Source organism: Phacochoerus africanus, chromosome 8 (assembly GCF_016906955.1).
Source record: "Phacochoerus africanus isolate WHEZ1 chromosome 8, ROS_Pafr_v1, whole genome shotgun sequence".
Lineage (NCBI taxonomy): Eukaryota > Metazoa > Chordata > Mammalia > Artiodactyla > Suidae > Phacochoerus > Phacochoerus africanus.
Genome location: NC_062551.1, coordinates 96,297,911 through 96,316,403, shown reverse-complemented (window position 1 = coordinate 96,316,403; position 18,493 = coordinate 96,297,911). Strand labels below are relative to the sequence as shown.

The 18,493-nt window shown below is 46.3% G+C and overlaps 1 protein-coding gene across 1 annotated transcript in view; it reads left to right on the top strand.

Moving 5' to 3' along the window:
* Window positions 1–377: 377 nt before the first annotated feature.
* Window positions 378–18,493, top strand: part of CEP192 (centrosomal protein 192) — a 126,132-nt gene continuing 108,016 nt past the window's right edge. The window contains exons 1-7 of the mRNA XM_047791468.1: window positions 378–638; window positions 4,872–4,922; window positions 6,361–6,507; window positions 10,365–10,576; window positions 14,368–14,466; window positions 15,300–15,440; window positions 17,059–17,216. Coding sequence (XP_047647424.1) covers window positions 528–638; window positions 4,872–4,922; window positions 6,361–6,507; window positions 10,365–10,576; window positions 14,368–14,466; window positions 15,300–15,440; window positions 17,059–17,216 — 919 coding nt within the window. The 5' untranslated portion in view covers window positions 378–527. The remainder of the gene's footprint in view (window positions 639–4,871; window positions 4,923–6,360; window positions 6,508–10,364; window positions 10,577–14,367; window positions 14,467–15,299; window positions 15,441–17,058; window positions 17,217–18,493) is intronic.

Below are 18,493 nucleotides of genomic sequence, written 5' to 3'. Positions count from 1 at the left end.
GGGCGTGGCCTCACGGGGCTTGACGGCCGGGGGGTGGGGTGGGGCGGGCCCCCAGGGGTTTGACGGACATGGGGCGGGGCCCGCGGAGTGTAACAGGCGGGGCGGATGTGTGGCCTCGCGGGGTAGGGAGGGCCGGGGCGGGGAAAGTCTGAGGATTATGAGGCTGGGGGGGCGGGGCCTGGAAGGGAGTCTCACGGACTGGGGCGGGGCCTCGGGGGTATATAGGAGGTTGGGGGCGTGGCCTCGCCGGGTATGGATAGCTGGGGGCGGAGCCCGCGGGGTATGATGGGCCGGGGCGGGCCCTCGCAGGGTGTGACAGGGTAGGGGTGGGACCTCCCCGGGTATGACGGGCTGGGGCGGGGCCTCGCAGGGAATGACGGGCCGGGGGTGGGGCGCCGCGCAGCACGGGGCGCGCAAGCAGCACGCGGGAAGCACTGCTGCGCGCGCCCTGGCCCCTGGTCCCAGTGGGCTGCGGTCCGCGCGCAGCCGCGCCTCCCTCTCGGAGGCGGGAGGAGCCTGCCGCAGCCATGTTTGTGGCGCGCAGCATCGCGGCGGACCACAAGGATCTCATCCACGATGTGTCTTTCGACTTCCATGGGCGGCGGATGGCCACCTGCTCCAGCGACCAGAGCGTCAAGGTGCGCGCGGGGCCGAGCCCGGACGTGGGGCAGGAGCGTGCGGGGCCCGCCATTGGAGCGGAGAGGCGCGTGGAGAGTTCGGTCCTCCCGATGTGAGGCGTGCTACTGGGCACGAGGCCTGGAGGTCGTCCAGTGGGCAGCCTCTGTCCTCCCCCCGGGTATTGTGGGATCACTGTCACCCGGGGCCGCAGGGGGCGCGTGCTTGCACGCATCACGGCGGCGTGCGCGCCCCCGCCGTGGGGGACGCCGGGCGCGCGGGTCAGCCCTTCTCGGTGGGAGCGCTGTGGCGGGCCCGTGCCCGGGCCCTGGGTCGCGGAGTCGCCATCCGCGCCGTTTGGGTCTGTCCTCGCGGCGTCCCCCGCCCCTCCGCAGACAGGCCGCGCCGTGAGAGCTCGCTCCTCCGGCTGTCGAGTTGGCTTGCGAGGGGCCGGCCCTCCGCCCTCCGTTTGGGTGTAGCGTAATGTCTGTTAACAGAACAGGTTTCTTTACCCGCTGAGTACTCGGTCTTCTAGTAGCTTTGTGCGCCAGCAGTGTTGCAGTGAAAATCATCATTAACTTAGCTTGTTGTATTTCTACGGTGATTGCCTTAGGCACATTCCAGTAGAGAAATGAGTGCGTCTTTTAAAAGCTTTTGAGAATAATCTGTAGATTGCCTTGTTGGGCTTGTATTACAACTGAGGGAGAAGAGTATTGTGTTATTATCGTCCATGTCGGGCATCATCAGTGCAGTTCAAATTTTTGTTGTTTTGTTGTGGTGAGTACATATAACAAATTTCTCAACCACTTTTAAGTATACAGTCCAGTGGTATTAAGTACGTTTATATCTTTGTGCTACCGTCACCATCATCCATCTCCAGAACCTTTTGATTTGGCACTGTGCCCATTAAACATTCACTCATCAGTCCCCCCGCCCCTGGCACCCACCTATCTGCTTTGTGTCTCTGAATTTGACTCCTCTAGGGACTCCTATAAGTGGAATCTTAAAAAATATTATCTTTTTTGTGACTGCCCGATTTCACTTAGCATAATGTTTTGAAGTTTATACATGTTGTAGCATGTATCATGATTGCTTTCCTGTAAAGGAAATATTTAAGTTAAACTTAAAAATTTTCAAAGGCTTATTGTTGGAGTTCCCACTGTGGTACAGAGGGTTAAGGATCTGGCATTGCCACACCTGTGGATTGGATTTGACCCCTGGCCTGGAACTGCCATCTGCCCTAGGCACAGCCAAAAAAGGGGGGCGGGTGCTGAATGTTGTACACACCACGTTTTACTTATCACTCATCTGTTACTGGAGATGGGTTTCCTCTACATTTTAGTTGTGAATAATGAATGCTGCTATGAATGTGGGTAAACAAACACCTCTTCAATATCCTGCTTTCAGCACTTTTGGGTGTAGATTCAGAAGTGGAATTGCAGGATCATGTGGCAAATCTTTTTTATTAGAGGAGTTCCCATTGTGGTGCAGTGGAAACGAATCCGACTAGGAACCATGAGGTTGCAGGTTCAATCCCTGGCCTCACTCAGTGGGTTAAGGATCTGGCGTTGCCCTGAGCTTTGGTGTAGGCCTGCAGCTACAGCTCTGATTCAGACCCTAGCCTGGGAACCTCCAAGTGCTGCAGGCGCAGCCCTAAAAAAAAAAAAAATTTATTGGCGTATACTTCATTTACAATGCTGTATTAGTTTCAGGTGTATAGCAAAGTGAATCAGTTAAACATGTGTATATGTTTATGTCTATCTATCTATCTATCTTTATCTCAAATTTTTTTTCCCATATAGATTATTGCAAACTATTAAGTAGATTTCCCTGTGCTATACAGTGTTCTTGGGGCAATTCTTTTTTTTTTTGCTTTTTAGGGCCACACCCGTGGCATATGGAGGTTCCCAGGCTAGGGGTCGAATCAGAGCTACAGCTGCCAGCCTGTGCCACAGCCATAGCAATGCCAGATCCGAGCCATGTTGGCGACCTACATCACAGCTCACTGCAACACCGGATCCTTAACCCACTGAGCAAGGGCAGGGACTGAACCTGCAACCTCATGGTTCCTAGTCGGACGCATTTCCCATGCGCCACAACAGGAACTCTGGGGCAATTCTATTTTTATTTAAAATGGTTTTTTTGTTTGTTTTTTGTTTTGGTGCCCTACCCAAAGAATGTGAAGCTCCCAGGCCAGGGATTGAACCTATGTCACTGGAGTGACCTGAGCCACTGCAGTGACAGTGCTGGATCCTGCAGCCATGCAATGCCAGATCTGAGCTGTGTCTGTGACCTACACCACAGCTTACGGCAGTGCTAGATCCTTAACCCCACGCTAGGGGTTGAATTGGAGCTGCCAGCGTTTGCCGCAGCCACACCGGATCTGAGACACATCTTCGACCTATACCACAGCTCACGGCAATGCTGGATCTTTAACCCACTGAGCAAGGCCAGGGATCGAACTCAAGTCCTCATGAATACTAGTCAGGTTTGTTTCTGCTGAGCCAGGACAGGAACTCCTATCATTACTCTTTTTTTTTTTTGCTTTTTAGGGCCACACACGTGGCGTATGGAAAGTTCCCAGGCTAGGGGTTAAAATTGGCTACAGCTCCTGGCCTATGCCATAGCCACAGCAACGTGGGATCCAAGCTGTGTCTGGAAACTATACCACAGCTCACGGCAACACTGGATTCCCCACCCACTGAGCGAGGCCAGGGATTGAACCAGCATCTTCATGGATACTAGTCGGATTCATCTCCACTGCGCCAATGAGGGTAACTCATCGTTACATTTTTTAATAGGTTAAAATGTCATCCTGGTGTTTTTTGTTTTTTTTTTTTTGGTCTTTTCAGGGCTTCATATGTGGCATATGGAAGTTCCCACGCTAGGGGTTGAATTGGAGCTGCCAGCGTTTGCCACAGCCACACCAGATCTGAGACACGTCTGCGACCTATACCACAGCTCACGGCAATGCTGGATCTTTAACCCATTGAGCAAGGCCAGAGAAAGAACCTGCATCCTCATGGATACTAGGCAGATTGTTTTTGCTGAACCACAACAGAAATTCCTGTATCCTGTATTTTTGTGGGTAGTCAGGTTCAATATTTTGCATTTTGCATTTATTGTATATACAGTTGATCCTCGTTATTTATAAATTCTGTGTGAATTTTCTTATTTTGTAAAATTTATTTTTGCAACCCCAAATCAATACATATGCTTATTTGTTGACATGAGCAGAGTGGCAAAAAATTGAATTTCAGTCATCATCCAGTGTGCATTCCCAGCTGAGGTTGGAGAGGTGACACTGCCTTAGAATTTGGCTCTTGCTGTAAATAAGTGTCCTCATGTATTTAGTGCTACATTTCGCCCATTTTTGTATTTTCTGGTGTTGATTTCCACCGTCTGGAGGGGTCCCCAGTTGCCGTGCTCACGTGCCGCATGGAGGTCCCACATGCAGGAGGCCGTGATGTATCCTGCTGAGGATGTGTGTAGGGGAAGCTTCATTCAGACGTGAGTTATTGTGCTGTTGGCAGTGAGTTTAGTGTTAATGAATCAATAATGTATATGAAATAAGGTTTGTTTTTTTTTTTTCCTTTCTTTTTAAGGCTATACCTGAGGCATATGGAAATTTCCAGGCTAGGGGTCGAATCAGAGCTGTAGCTACTGGCCTACACCACAGCCACAGCAATGCAGGATCCGAGCCACATCTGCAACCAACCTACACTGCAGCTTGTGGCAACACTGGATCCTTATCCCACGGAGCAAGGCCAGGGATTGAACCCACATCGTCATGGATACTAGTCGGGTTCTTAACCTACTGAGCTACAACAAGAACTCCGAAATAAGGTGTTATTAAACAGATACACAAAACAAGATTATGTATTGGCTGACAGTCATGACCAGAGGTCCTTATGAACCTCACCTTGTATTTCCCAGGAGGCGTGGTCAGGTATTTGCTACCTCAGTGTTCATAGCGACATCATAGGACATAACCACCATAAATAACTAGACTTGACTGTAGCTGTAATTGTCTCTGTTACTTGTTAGAATGAAGAGTCCTTGGCCACTCAGTGCTCAGCACGGTGTCTGACATAAGGTTCTCCATAAATATTGGACTGAATGAGTGAATGTTTGCTTACTGGTTATTTTCTTTTGTGAATTTATGTTCCTTTCCTTTGCCCTAGTACTGACTCTGTTAATGTTTTGCATATTAATTTGCAGCAATTCTTGGTATAAAATATCTTTTTTTCTTATAGGTCTGGGACAAAAGTGAAAGTGGGGATTGGCATTGCACTGCTAGCTGGAAGGTTAGTGTTTATTTTTACAGTGATTTAAAGAAATTGAAACATTTACTATTTGGTAGCATCAGTACTTGTTTTGATGAGAATTATAAAATTTATACTTTTCTTTACATTTTTAACTGTTAAAGAAACAAATATACTTCATTTATTTATTTATTTATTTTTGTCTTTTTAGGGCCGCATTCATGGCATATGGAGGTTCCGGGCTAGGGGGCCAGTTGGAGCTGTAGCCGCTGGCCTACGCCACAGCAACTTGGGATCCGAGCCGAGTAGTCTGCGACCTACACCACAACTCACGGTAATGCTGAATCCATAACCCCCTGAGCAAGGCCAGGGATTGAACCTGCGTCTTCATGGATGCTAGTCAGATCCATTTCTGCTGTGTCACGATGAGAACTCCCCCTGAAGTGTATAATTTAAAAAAAATATCTAGGAGTTCCCATCGTGGCTCAGTGGTTAACGAATCCGACTAGGAACCATGAGGTTGCGGGTTCGGTCCCTGCCCTTGCTCAGTGGGTTAACGATCCGGCGTTGCCGTGAGCTGTGGTGTAGGTTGCAGACGCGGCTCGGATCCCGCGTTGCTGTGGCTCTGGTGTAGGCCGGTGGCTACAGCTCCAATTGGACCCCAAGCCTGGGAACCTCCATATGCCGCGGGAACAGCTCAAGAAATGGCAAAAAAGGACAAAAAAAACCCCCCAAACTATTTATTTGTTTATTTTGTTCTTTTTTAGGGCCGCAACTACAGCATATGGAGGTTCCCAGGCTAAGGATTGAATCGGAGCTGCGGCTGCTGGCCTACACTACAGCCACAGCAATGCTAGATCTGAGCCGCATCTGTGACCTGCAGCTCACAGCAATGCTTGATCCTTAACCCACTGATTGAGGCCAGACATCGAACCTGCATCCTTGTGGATACTAGTGGGATTCATTTCTGCTATGCCATAGTGGGAACTCTGTGGATTTTTCTTTATTAGTAAAATGTTAGAAAACTTGAGTCCAGACTGCAATCCTAAATATAAAGTAGCTTTTAAAAGTTAAAAGTTCTAGAATTTAACTTTTTATTTATTATTATTATTATTATTATTTTTGTCTTTTGTCTTTTTAGGGCTGAACCTGTGGCATGTGGAGGTTCCCAGGCTAGGGGTCTAATCAGAGCTACAGCTGCTGGCCTATACCACAGCTCATGGCAACGCTGGATCCTTAACCCACTGAGCAAGGTCAGGGATCGAACTTGCAACCTCCTGGTTCCTACTTGGATTCGTTTCTGCTGGCCATGACAAGAACTTAACATAACTAGAATTTAACTTTTTAAATGTTAAATTAAATAGCTTTCTCCTCTTGTTGAAGTAAAAATATCTGTATTCTGCTTCTTCAAATGAAACATTTTATGTGTGAAATATAAATAAACTTAGTTTTTTTTGTTTTTGCTTTTTTAATTCCTCAGACACATAGTGGATCCGTGTGGCGTGTGACGTGGGCCCATCCTGAATTTGGCCAGGTTTTGGCTTCCTGTTCCTTTGACCGAACAGCTGCTGTTTGGGAAGAAATAGTAGGAGAATCAAATGATAAACTGCGAGGACAGAGCCACTGGGTGAGACGTTGGTTGCTGGTGGGGAGGGGAGGGGGCAGGGGGTGTGCAGGAGCACCCAAGGAGCAGAAGTCTTTCCAGGAATGCTTCAGGTGGTTGGTCAGACCCAGGCCAACTCCCGACCCCCAGGGAGGGGAGAGGGCCTGGAGATTGATCGCTCATCATCTGTGCCTGTGTAATGCATCCTCCATAAAAACCTCCAAAGGACCTCTAGGCTGGTGAACAGTGAGATTCAGGGAGAATAGCGCCTGGGAGGGGTGTGGCTGTTCCACCCCTGCCCTGCCTTTGCCTGTGTTACCGCCCGGCAGGTCGGCACGAGCATAGGTAACAAGTGGGGCTTCTTGGAGTCTGAGGAAGGGTGCTCCTGTGGGCTGAACTCTCAGCCCATGGCATCTAGGGCTGTCTCCCAGTGGAGAGTATCCAAAATGAGTTGCTCCTTAGACACCCCACTGTGTCCAAGATTGTCTCTTGGGGTGGGGAGTAGCTCCTACTCCCACCTTCCGAAAGTGGAATTGTCACCAGAACCCTTTTATTTCTTTAGGGAAATGTCTACTCTAGGCCTTTGCCCATTTTCTTGTTGAGTTGCAGGTTCTTTATATGTGGATATTAATTCCTTACCAGACATACGATTTCCAAATATTCTCTCCCATTCTGTGAATTGCCTTTTCACTATCTTTTTTTTTCTTTTTTTTTGTCTTTTTGCTATTTCTTGGGCTGCTCCCGCGGCATATGGAGGTTCCCAGGCTAGGGTTCTAATCGGAGCTGTAGCTACTAGCCTACACCAGAGCCACAGTAACACGGGATCCGAGCCGCATCTGCAACCTACACCACAGCTCACGGCGACTCCAGATCCTTAACCCACTGAGCAAGGGCAGGGACTGAACCCGCAACCTCATGGCTCCTAGTCGGATTTGTTAACCACTGCGCCACAACGGGAACACCACCTTTTCACTATCTTAATAGTGTCCTTTGGTGCATAAACTTTTCATGAAGTCCAGTTCATTTTTTTCTTTAGTTTCCTTGTGTTTTGGGTTCATATTCAAGAGTTCATTGCCGAATCCAGTGTCATGGAAGTTTTCTCTGAAAGTCTCCCCCCGACCCTACAGCAAATGGAAATTCCTGGACTAGGGGTCAGATTGGAGCTGCAGCTGCTGGCCTACACCACAGCCACAGCAATGTCAGATCCTTAATCCACTGAGCAAGGCCAGGGATCAAACCTGTACCTTCATGGATACTATGTTGGGTTCTTAACCCACTGAGCCATAGCAGGGTCCCCTCTAAAGTTGTCTTTTAGGAGTGTTGTGGTTTTAGTTCTTACGTTTAGGTCTTTGACTCATATTGAGTTAAATTTTTTTTTTTTTTTAGAGCCGTATGTGTGGCACATGGAAGTTCCCAGGCTAGGGGTCAATCGGAGCTGTAGGTGCCGGCATATGCCGGAGCCACAGCAACACCAGATCTGAGCTGTGTCTACAACCTACACCATAGCTTACGGCAATCAGATCCTTAACCCACTTATCGAGGCCAGGGATCAAACCCACACCCTCATGGATACTATTCTAGTTCATTACTGTTGAGCCATGACAGGAACTCTAGAGTTAATTTTTGTACATGGTATAAGGGGTCCAGCTTTGTTCTTGTTCATGTCAATATCCAGTTTTCTGGAGTTTGCACTGTGATGAAACTGGGTAAGGGTCTGGTCTTGTCTCTGCACTGGGCTGACATGAGTTCAATCCCCAGCCCAGTGCTGTGGATTAAGGATCTGGAGTTGCTGCAGTTATGGTCTAGGTGACAGCTATGACTCAGATTGATTTTTGGCCCAGAGACTTCCATATGGCAGGTACGGCCATTAATTAGAAATAAAAAATCCAGGAGTTCCCGTCGTGGCGCAGTGGTTAACGAATCCGACTAGGAACCATGAGGTTGCGGGTTTGATCCCTGCCCTTGCTCAGTGGGTTAAGGATCTGGCGTTGCCGTGAGCTGTGGTGTAGGTTGCAGACGCTGCTCCGATCCCGCGTTGCTGTGGCTCTGGTATAGGCTGGTGGCTACAGCTCCAATTCAACCCCTAGCCTGGGAACCTCCATATGCCGCGAGAGCGGCCCAAGAAAATGGCAAAAAGACAAAAAAAAAAAAAAAAATCCAGTTACCCTAGCACTTTTTATTGAAAAGATTATTTTTTCCCCCATTGACTGGTCTTGGCATCCTCATCGAAAATCAACTGACCTTGTAGGGAGAGTTTATTTCTGGACTCTTATTCCATTGGTATGTCTCTTCTTATGCTATAACACATTTTTAAAAATTTTTTTGGGTCTTTTTGCCTTTTGTAGGGCTGCACCCGTGGCATATGGAGGTTCCCAGGCTAGGGGTCCAATTGGAGCTGTAGCCGCTGGCCTAAGGCCAGAGCCACAGCAACACAGGATCCAAGCTGTGTCTGCCACCTTCACCATAGCTCACAGCATCGCCGGATCCTTAACCCACTGAGCAAGGCCAGGGATCAAACCCGCAACCTCATGGTTCCTAGTGGGATTCGTTATCCACTGAGCCAAGACGGGAATGCCTCTAACACATTTTTAATTACTGTGGGCTTGTATTCAGTATTGAATACATGCTGTTCATATTGTTTTACAGTTTTGTGTTTGTGATGAGGGGTTGGTCGAGTTGCTTTTGCACTGGGGCTTCTTCCGGCCAACTGCTGCTTGAGGACAGGAAAACGTGGGAAGTTTAGAGAAGAGAAGGGATTTTTCTAGGTCAGTCAAGATGAATCAGCGAACTATAGGTTGGCTTTAGGAGTGGTGGCATACAAAGGATTTTTATTTGACTTAATTATTTATATTTAGTTAAGTCCACTTAGCATTGCTATTTCAACATTTGTGTTGTGTATTCTTCAGTGGTGTTTGTAGACAAAACTTTGCAAAGATGCTGTCTTTGAAGTTTATTTGATATTCTTTTGATATTCAGACACCTTAAGATGTATTTTAGTAATCAATAGTAAACTGTTAATTTCTAATTTTATTGACATTTTCAGTCAAGAATCATCTTAGGTGCCAGAAAATAGCTGGTACATGCAGTGGTGGAATTCTGTAATTATCAGGACAGCTGCTTCGTAGCCTTAGCTTGGTCTCTACCAAACGCCTTCTCTTCAGGGTGGATAGAAGTCCAAACAGGGCCAACCAGCTCTTACACTTGATGGGAAAAGTTGCACACCATCCATTTTGCTCTTAAAGTATCTTCGCTCTTTTACTTTGCTGCTCATGGCAGGCATTGCATGACAGAACTGTCCATGTGAAAATTACATTTTCCGGTTTACTGACCTATCTGCTTAAGAAGAGAGTGCCTGGGGAGTTCCCGTTGTGGCACAGTGGAAATGAATCCGACTAGGAACCATGAGGTGTCAGGTTCGATTCCTGGCCTCACTCAGTGGGTTAAGGATCTGGCGTTGCCATGAGCCGTGGTTTAGGTCGCAGATGGCTTGGATCTGGCATTGCTGTGTCTCTGGCGTAGGCGGGCAACTACAGCTCCTATGAGTCCCCTAGCCTGGGAACCTCCATATGCTGTGAGTGCGGCCCTCAAAAAGACAAAAAAAAGACGGTACTTATATAATTTAATAAAGTTAGACTTTCTAAGGCTACTTTTCTTCTGCCTTAAAGGGAATAATTAGTTACTGATTTGTTGCTGATTGCAAACTGTATAAGTGGTATTTTGCCAAGAACTTTGGAAGAAAATTGAGGCCTCCTGGTTTTGAATATCTTACTCAGGGTCAGATACCTAGAAAATGGCAGAGGAGTTCTGATTTCAGAGCCTGTGTTCTTTCCACTCTGCCATCCTTTCCTTCTGTATGTGATATGAATTAATATTTTTTTCAGGTGAAGAGGACAACGCTAGTGGACAGTAGGACCTCTGTTACTGATGTAAAGTTTGCTCCTAAACATATGGGTCTTATGTTAGCCACCTGCTCAGCAGACGGTATAGTAAGAATATATGAGGCACCAGATGTCATGAACCTCAGCCAGTGGTCTCTGCAGCATGAGGTTTCCTGCAAGCTAAGCTGCAGTTGCATTTCTTGGAACCCTTCAAGGTAAGCTCACACAGCAAACCTCTGGAGATATAAGCCTAGTCATTATTTCATTTAGAACCTGGTGGTTTATTTTTTTTTTTGGAAATGCTTTTCTTAGGTAGTCTTGTTTATTACTTTAAAAAATATAGTCGGAGTTCCTGTCATGGTGTAGCAGAAACGAATCCCACTAGGAACCAAGAGGTTGTGGGTTCAATCCTTGGCCTTGCTCAGTGGGTTAAGGATCCGGTGTTGCTGTGAGCTGTGGTGTTGGTCGAAGATGTGGCTTGGATCTGGCATTGCTGTGGCTTTGGCGTAGGCCGGTGGCTACAGCTCCGATTAGACCCTTAGCCTGGGAATCTCCATATGCTGCAAGTGCAGCCCTCAAAAGACAAAAAAATAAATAAAAATAAATAGATAAAAAATATAATAGTTCCCAATATGGTTCAGTGAGTTGAGAACCCATCATAGAATCCATGAGGATGCAGATTAGATCCCTGGCCTTGCTCATTGGGTTAAGGATCTGCCATTAGAGCCAAGTTTTGGTGTAGGTCTCAGACATGGCTCGGATCTAGTGTTGCTGTGGTTGTGGCATAGGCTGGCAGCTGTAGCTCTGATTAGACCCCTAGCCTGGAAACTTCCATATGCCAGAGGTGTGGCCCTTAAAAAAAAAAAAAAGAAGTGGCATTGGGACAGTGTTGGACAGCTTGATCATTGGCTGTGCTAGGAAGCTGCCTCCGAAACAGCTGCCCTTCGCCTGTGCCATTCTGGGCCTGGCTGTTCTGGGGCCTGGCTGTTCTGGGGCCTAGCTGTTCTGGGGTTGGCCATGTTGGGCTTGGCCCTGTCTGAGGCTATGGCCTCTTCTGACTCTTGCCATGAGAGGCTCTGTGGAGGTCACCTACCTGTCCCTGCTGCTTCAACTCCAGGTCATGTCCGGTGCTGGAGTATGCTGAGTACTGGGATTTTGCTTTGTGGTACAGTGGGTTAAAGGTCCAGCATTGCTTCACTGTTGGGTGGGTTCAGTTCCTGGCCTGGGAACTTCCATGTGCTGCAGGTGTAGCCACACACACACATCAATAAATAAAAAAGAGCGAAGTAGCTCTTTTTGCTTTTTCCGCCCTCTCATTTCCAAAGTTTTTTATATTGCTTGTATACTGGCGAGATTTACAGTATTTGTATTTACATGTATTTACATTCTATAAATATTTAGTACAAATATAAGTGGTTTGTCTTGACTACAAGTCGATTCCAAAAATTAAGTACCAAATTTACAAGGTTAGATTATGTAAATATTCATTATAGATGCAAATGTAGTCTATTTTGTGAAAATTACTGTTCACACAGAATAATAATGGCATTAACTCTTAATGGGTGCTCCTTTCCCTTTTTTGCTTTTAGGGCCACCCCTACGGCATATGAAAGTTCCCAGGCTAGAGGTTGAATCAGAGCTACACATGCTGGCCTATACCACAGCCATAGCAATGCAGCTGTGGCAATGCTGGATCCTTAACCCACTGCGCCAGGCTGTGAGCCTGTGTGGCAGTGCTCCAGAGACATTGCTGATCCTATTATGGCGTAGCAGGAACGCCCTTGCTCTTCTGGTTTTAGGGATACTATGTTTATCTTTTAAGTTCTAATCATCTCACTAGGGTCCTTCTTAGACTTTGTTTAGCCCAGTGTCATCTGCCAGCCATGCGAGTTTTCTGGTTGCATTTCTTTTTTTTTTTCCTTTGGCTGTGGCATGTGGAAGTTCCCAGACCAGGGATCGAACCTGCGCCATAGCTGTGACTGACCTGCGCCACAGTGTGGCAACACCAGATCCTTAACCTGTTTCATTACACAGGAACCCCCTGATTGTACTTCTTTAAATGAATCAATTCACGATTGCCCATGACTCATTACTATTGATTATTTGCTTATTGCTTAGAGGTTGGATCTTCTAGAATTATCTCCTCATTGAGAGTGGTTGAACAGAAAGAGCTCCCTTAGCATTTGCTCTGTCTGGTCTGCTTCCTGTCTTCCTGGAATTCCTGCAGATTTCTTGATTTCTGAGGGCACCTGATTTCCAGTGCTGTTGTGGTGTTTCATCATTTCCATGGAGCCTAGGAAGGAGATGATCAGTCTACTGTATTCAGTTTGAGACTTGGGTAGTTTTGCTCACTATTCAATTGTGAGTCATATTGTGGAAAATGGGTGAAATGTGAATATCTTATTTCTGGGTATACAAATGAGGTAGCCTCAATTCAGTTGTTATCTGGATGTTTTATTATTTATTTTTTAGAATATTTTAAAATGACTATATTTTCAATCATCTTAGAATATATTACTGTACTTGTTCTTGCTCAAATATTTAACCTTGTTTAAAAAAAGTTGGATTTGTAGAACATTGGAAAAAGAAATTGGAGTTCCCATTATGGTTCAGTGGAGACAATCTGACTAGTATCCATGAGGACGCAGATTTGATCACTATCTATTCACTCAAAGGGTTAAGGATCCAGCATTGCCGTGAGCTGTGGTATAGGGCACAGACTTGGTTCGGATCCTGCATTGTTGTGGCATTGTTGTGGCGGTGGTGTAGGCCAGCAGCTGTAGCTCTGATTCCACCCCTAGCCTGGGGCTCTCCATATGCGTCGGGTGCGGCCCTAAAAAGACAAAAACAGGATTTTCCTTCCTGGCTCAGCCATTAACAAACCCGACTGGGATCCATGAGAGTGAGGATTATTTGATCCCTAGCCTTGCTCTGTGGGATAAGAATCCAGCTCGGATCTTGCATTGCTGTTGCTGTGGCCATGGTGTAGGCTGGCTGCTATGGCTCCAATTTGACCCCTAGCCTGGGAACTTCCATATGCTGTGGGTGCGGCCCTAAAAACCAAAAAAAATCACCCCCCAAAAAAAACCCCCCACCAAAATTTGTGAGCTACAGAAACTACTATGGAATTTATATCCCTTTGAATAGCCAAGAATCATAAGTAAAGTGTAATTTTATTACTGTACTACTTTTCAGTTTACCTGGTATTTTTCTTATCTCAATGATATGATCTCATTAACTAAAGCTTTATTACTAATGATAAAGATCTAAACCTTTTTTTTTTTTCTCTTGGCTTTTGGAGCCGTGATGGGAACTCCAAGATCTAAATTGTTAATCACATTTTGTTTTTGGCTTCATGAGACTGACAAGACAGATCTTCAGGAAGAAAAACTTTTTTTTTTCTGGGTTCATTACCGCTGCACCACAACGGAGTTCATTCTAACTCTTGAAGTGTCTTTAAAGAAAAAAAAATCAGGGGGAGTTCCCGTCGTGGCTCAGTGGTTAACAAATCCAACTAGGAACCATGAGGTTGCGGGTTCAATCCCTGGCCTTGCTCAGTGGGTTAAGAATCTGGCTGTGGTGTAGGTTGCAGATGTGGCTCAGATCCCGCGTTGCTGTGGCTCTGGCATAGGCTGGTGCCTACAGTTCCTATTAGACCCCTAGCCTGGGAACCTCCATATGCTATAGGAGCAGCCCTAGAAAAGGCAAAAAGAGGAAAAAAAAAAATCAGCTTGAAACCTTTTGGGAAAAGAGCTACTTTCTATTTCAGCCATAAAAAAAAAAAAAAATGTGGAAAATAAGGTGAAAGGCTATGATCCCAGTGCCCATGCTGAGCAACTCGGGGACCCACCTCCAAGCTGTGTTGTGCCGGGTGTGTGGCAGGCTCTAGTCCCAGCAGTGACATGCTGCTTGTGAGTTGCAAGAGCTTCTGGATGCAGTTTTAACCCTCTACAAGTGTGTATCAACATTCTAATCATGTGAGATCCTTTTCCCGCTTCGTTTCCAGCTCTCGAGCTCACCCCCCCATGATCGCAGTGGGCAGTGATGATGGTAGTCCTAATGCAATGGCCAAGGTGCAGATTTTCGAATATAATGAGAACACCAGGTCAGTACTGCTTTGGCTTAGTTCTTGTTTTCAATTGCTTTTTTAAAAATGTTATTTCATTATTTGTTAACTCAATTATGCATTACTCATCACGTATTTGCTGATATCCTGTGATGTGCTAGGTTCTGTGCTTGGCTCTGGTAATATTAAATTGAGTGACTCGGTAATTGATCTCCCAGTGTGTACCACCATGCAGAGAAAGGAAAAATAAAAAATAGTGATTAATTTTATAAACTCTGAGAATCAGAGTGTTAAGAGTTTATGGCTAGGGGAGGAGGCTAGGAAGGTTTATTCAAAAGAAGACCTATAAGGAATTCCCGTTGTGGCACAATGGGTTAAGATCCCAATTAATATCCCTGAGAATGCAGATTCCATCCTGGCCTTGCTCAGTGGGTTAAGGACCTGCCGTAGCCTCGAGCTGAGATGTAGGTCACTTGGATCTGGCCTTAGTGTGGCTGTGATACAGGCTGGCAGCTGCAGCTCTGATTCAGCCCCTAGCCTGGGTTGAGCTGCTTTCCAGCCTTTCTTTGTGCCTTCCTGCCTCTGGAGGCTCTGGGGCTGCCTGGCTGGGCAGTGGCACTCTAGCCTCAGCCTGTGTCTGCGCACGGCTTCTCCTCTAATGTCTGTTTCTCTCCCACCCTGAGCTCCTTAATTATGTCTTTGAAGGCCCCTCACAGATCACAGTCCCAGTTTCTGGGGTTAGGACTTGGACATGCTACATACTGCAGAGGTAATACTTCATTGTGAGCATGATGAAAAAAATTCAGTACCTAGACATGTGGATTGTAAAACTTCACTTCTGATTCTTTTGACATAAATTGTTTTTTCACTAGGAAATATGCCAAAGCCGAAACCCTCATGACAGTCACAGATCCTGTCCATGACATTGCTTTTGCTCCAAACTTGGGGAGGTCATTCCACATCCTAGCCATAGCAACCAAAGATGTGAGAATTTTTACACTGAAGCCCGTGAGGTGAGTTTTTGAAATAGTTACTAATTTTGAATGTTCTCCTACCTCTTGATTGTTTTTATTTGTGGGGGAGAGTGTACAGGAGTCAAATCAGAGCTGCACCTGCTGGCTAACACCATAGCCACAGCAGCGCCAGATCCTAGCCACATCTGTGACCTATACCACAGCTCATGGCAACACCAGATCCTAACCCACTGAGTGAGGCCAGGGATGGAACCTGCATCCTCATGGATACTAGTCCGGGTTCATTACTACTGAGCCACAGTGGAAACTCCAAGAATAGATTCTATTTTTTTTTTTTTTTTGTCTTTTTAGGGCCACACCAGAACATTTGGAAGTTCCCAGGCTGTGGGTCAAATTGGAACTATAGCTGCTGGCCTATGCCCCAGCCACAGCAACTGGGGATCTGAGCCGAGTCTGTGACCTACACCACAGCTCACAGCAATGACAGATCCTTAACCCACTGAGCAAGGCCAGAGGTCGAACCCACATCCTCATGGACCTAGTTGGGTTCTTTACCGCTGAGCCACAATAGGGATTCCCAAGAATGTTTTTTTTTTTTGTCTTTTGCCTTTTTCTAGGGCCACTCCCTCGGCATTTGGAGGTTCCCAGGCTAGGGGTCTAATCAGAGCTGTAGCCACTGGTCTACGCCAAAGCCACAGCAACGCCAGATCTGAGCCTCGTCTGCGACCTACACCCTAGCTCATGGTAATGCCAGATCCTTAACCCACTGAGCAAGGCCAGGGATTGAACCTGCAATCTCATGGTTCCTAGTCGGATTTGTTAACCACTGAGCCACGACGGGAACTCCTGAATTTTTTTTTTTTTTTTTTTTGTCCTTTCTAGGGTTGCACCTGCTGCATATGGAAGTTCCCAGGCTAGAGGTCTAATCGGAGCTACAGCTGCCGCCTACACCAGGGCCACAGCAACTGGGATCTGAGCCGCTTCTGTGACCCACACCGCAGCCCACGGCAAATGCCGGATCCTTAACCCACAAGGCCAGGGATCGAACCCGCAACTTCATGGTTCCTAGTAGGATTCGTTAACCACTGAGCCACGACAGGAACTCCCAGTTATTTGTTTTTGCTGCGCCACAACAGGAACTCCGATTCATGTTTTCTTAGTTATGCTTTATTTAGGCAGATTACTGAAAATGAAACGGATCCTCTGAATGTAACTGGTTCTCTAAATATTTGAAGGAATGGGAGATGCCAGTCTACTTGGAGAAAGTTAAATTAGCGCTGAGACATTCTTGTGAATATCCTATTTAGTTTAGCTTTAATTTTGGAATTTTAATTCCACTGTTTTCTTTCCTTTTTCCCTTCTTTCCTTACTCCTATTCTTCCCTTCCTACTGCTTTCCTTTTAAAATTACTTAATTATTTTGGGGGAAAATCCTCTTTAGACACTGAATGTCTTTTATGTGGTAGGATCATGCAGGTATTAGGGGGTCACAGGAAAGTGACACGGCCTGGCTTTCAATAGCTAGTGAAGGTAGGGGTGTGGATATGCACGTTGATGTGGTATGGGTGTGAGACCATTTTTTTGTTTTTGTTTTTTAATTTAGAACTCTTGTGTGTGGTGTGTACACAGAATTCCTCAAGACACTTTTTTTTTAACAGGAAAGAACTTACTTCCTCCGGTGGGCCAACCAAATTTGAAATCCAGGTGGTGGCTCAGTTTGATAATCATAATTCCCAGGTCTGGAGAGTGAGCTGGAATATAACAGGGACAGTGCTGGCATCATCAGGAGACGATGGCTGTGTCCGACTGTGGAAAGGTAAGATTGCAGTGAAGGAATCATTGCTTTAGAATTTTCACTTGGAAATGAGAACTCTGAAATATTTGGGAAAAAAATTATCTATAGTTATTTTTAATTATAATGTTTCAAGTCTTTACCAGTTTACCTAGTTCGTAGCAGCTATTGACTAACGAATTAAGTTTCCATGTGGAACAAAGTATAACTAATTGTAGCAATGTATAGTATCTTCAGCAGACACTGTCTGCTACATGTGAAACTTGAGCGACTTCTCTATATGCTCAGAATAAAGTCATCTCCTACTTGATGAAACAGTTGCTTTAGCCAGCTAGCCCTTCCTAGGAGAAAATCCAGGGTCTTCCCCACTTCTCTACAACCCCTAAAAGTTAAAGAATCTTGAGGCCCCTGATTCTAAAAGTTTCTTTCAAATTCCTGGCGGAGAGGCTGCAGTTTGTTCATTTTTTTTGTTTTTTTTTTGGTCTTTTTTTTTTTTTTTTTTTTGCTATTTCTTTGGGCCGCTCCCGCGGCATATGGAGGTTCCCAGGCTAGGGGTCCAATCGGAGCCGCAGCCACTGGCCTACGCCAGAGCCACAGCAACGCGGGATCCAAGCCGGGATCCAAGCCGCGTCTGCAACCTACACCACAGCTCGTGGCAACGCTGGATCGTTAACCCACTGAGCAAGGGCAGGGACCGAACCCGCAACCTCATGGTTCCTAGTTGGATTTGTTAACCATTGCGCCATGACGGGAACTCCTGAGGCTGCAGTTTGGGTGCTGAGGCATCAGCTACACTTGCCACGGATGTTTGTCCACTGGGCAGGGGGGTCCTGGGGATCTATGCACCATTCTGGTCAGTGGTGTCCCATGTTTTGGATCCGAAGTTGGGCTGAGTTCATTGACCACAGGAGTCACTCTTCCCAAGGTGCAGTTTTACGGTGGAGCCAGCCTAGACCTCTTTCCCTGGAGGTCTTTGCTGCCCCGCCCAAGCCCAGCAGGCTCCCTCACGTGGATTTCCTGGGTTCAGTGTCTGCATTGACCAGTGCTGCATCCTGAACAATTAGGCGAAGTTGGATAAGCCACTTAAACCCCAGAGGTTGTCTTCCCTAGTCCATGGGAAAGTTAGGTATCTGCATGACTGAAGCTTGCTTAACCAAGAAGGTGACGCTATTACCCACACATTGTAATTGAAATTCATTATAATGAAGACAGAATTAATTTGATATTAATGTAATCACATGGTAACTTGGAGAATTGTCTGTTAATATTTACCTGAAAAGGAAAGGAAATGGATGGTGAAA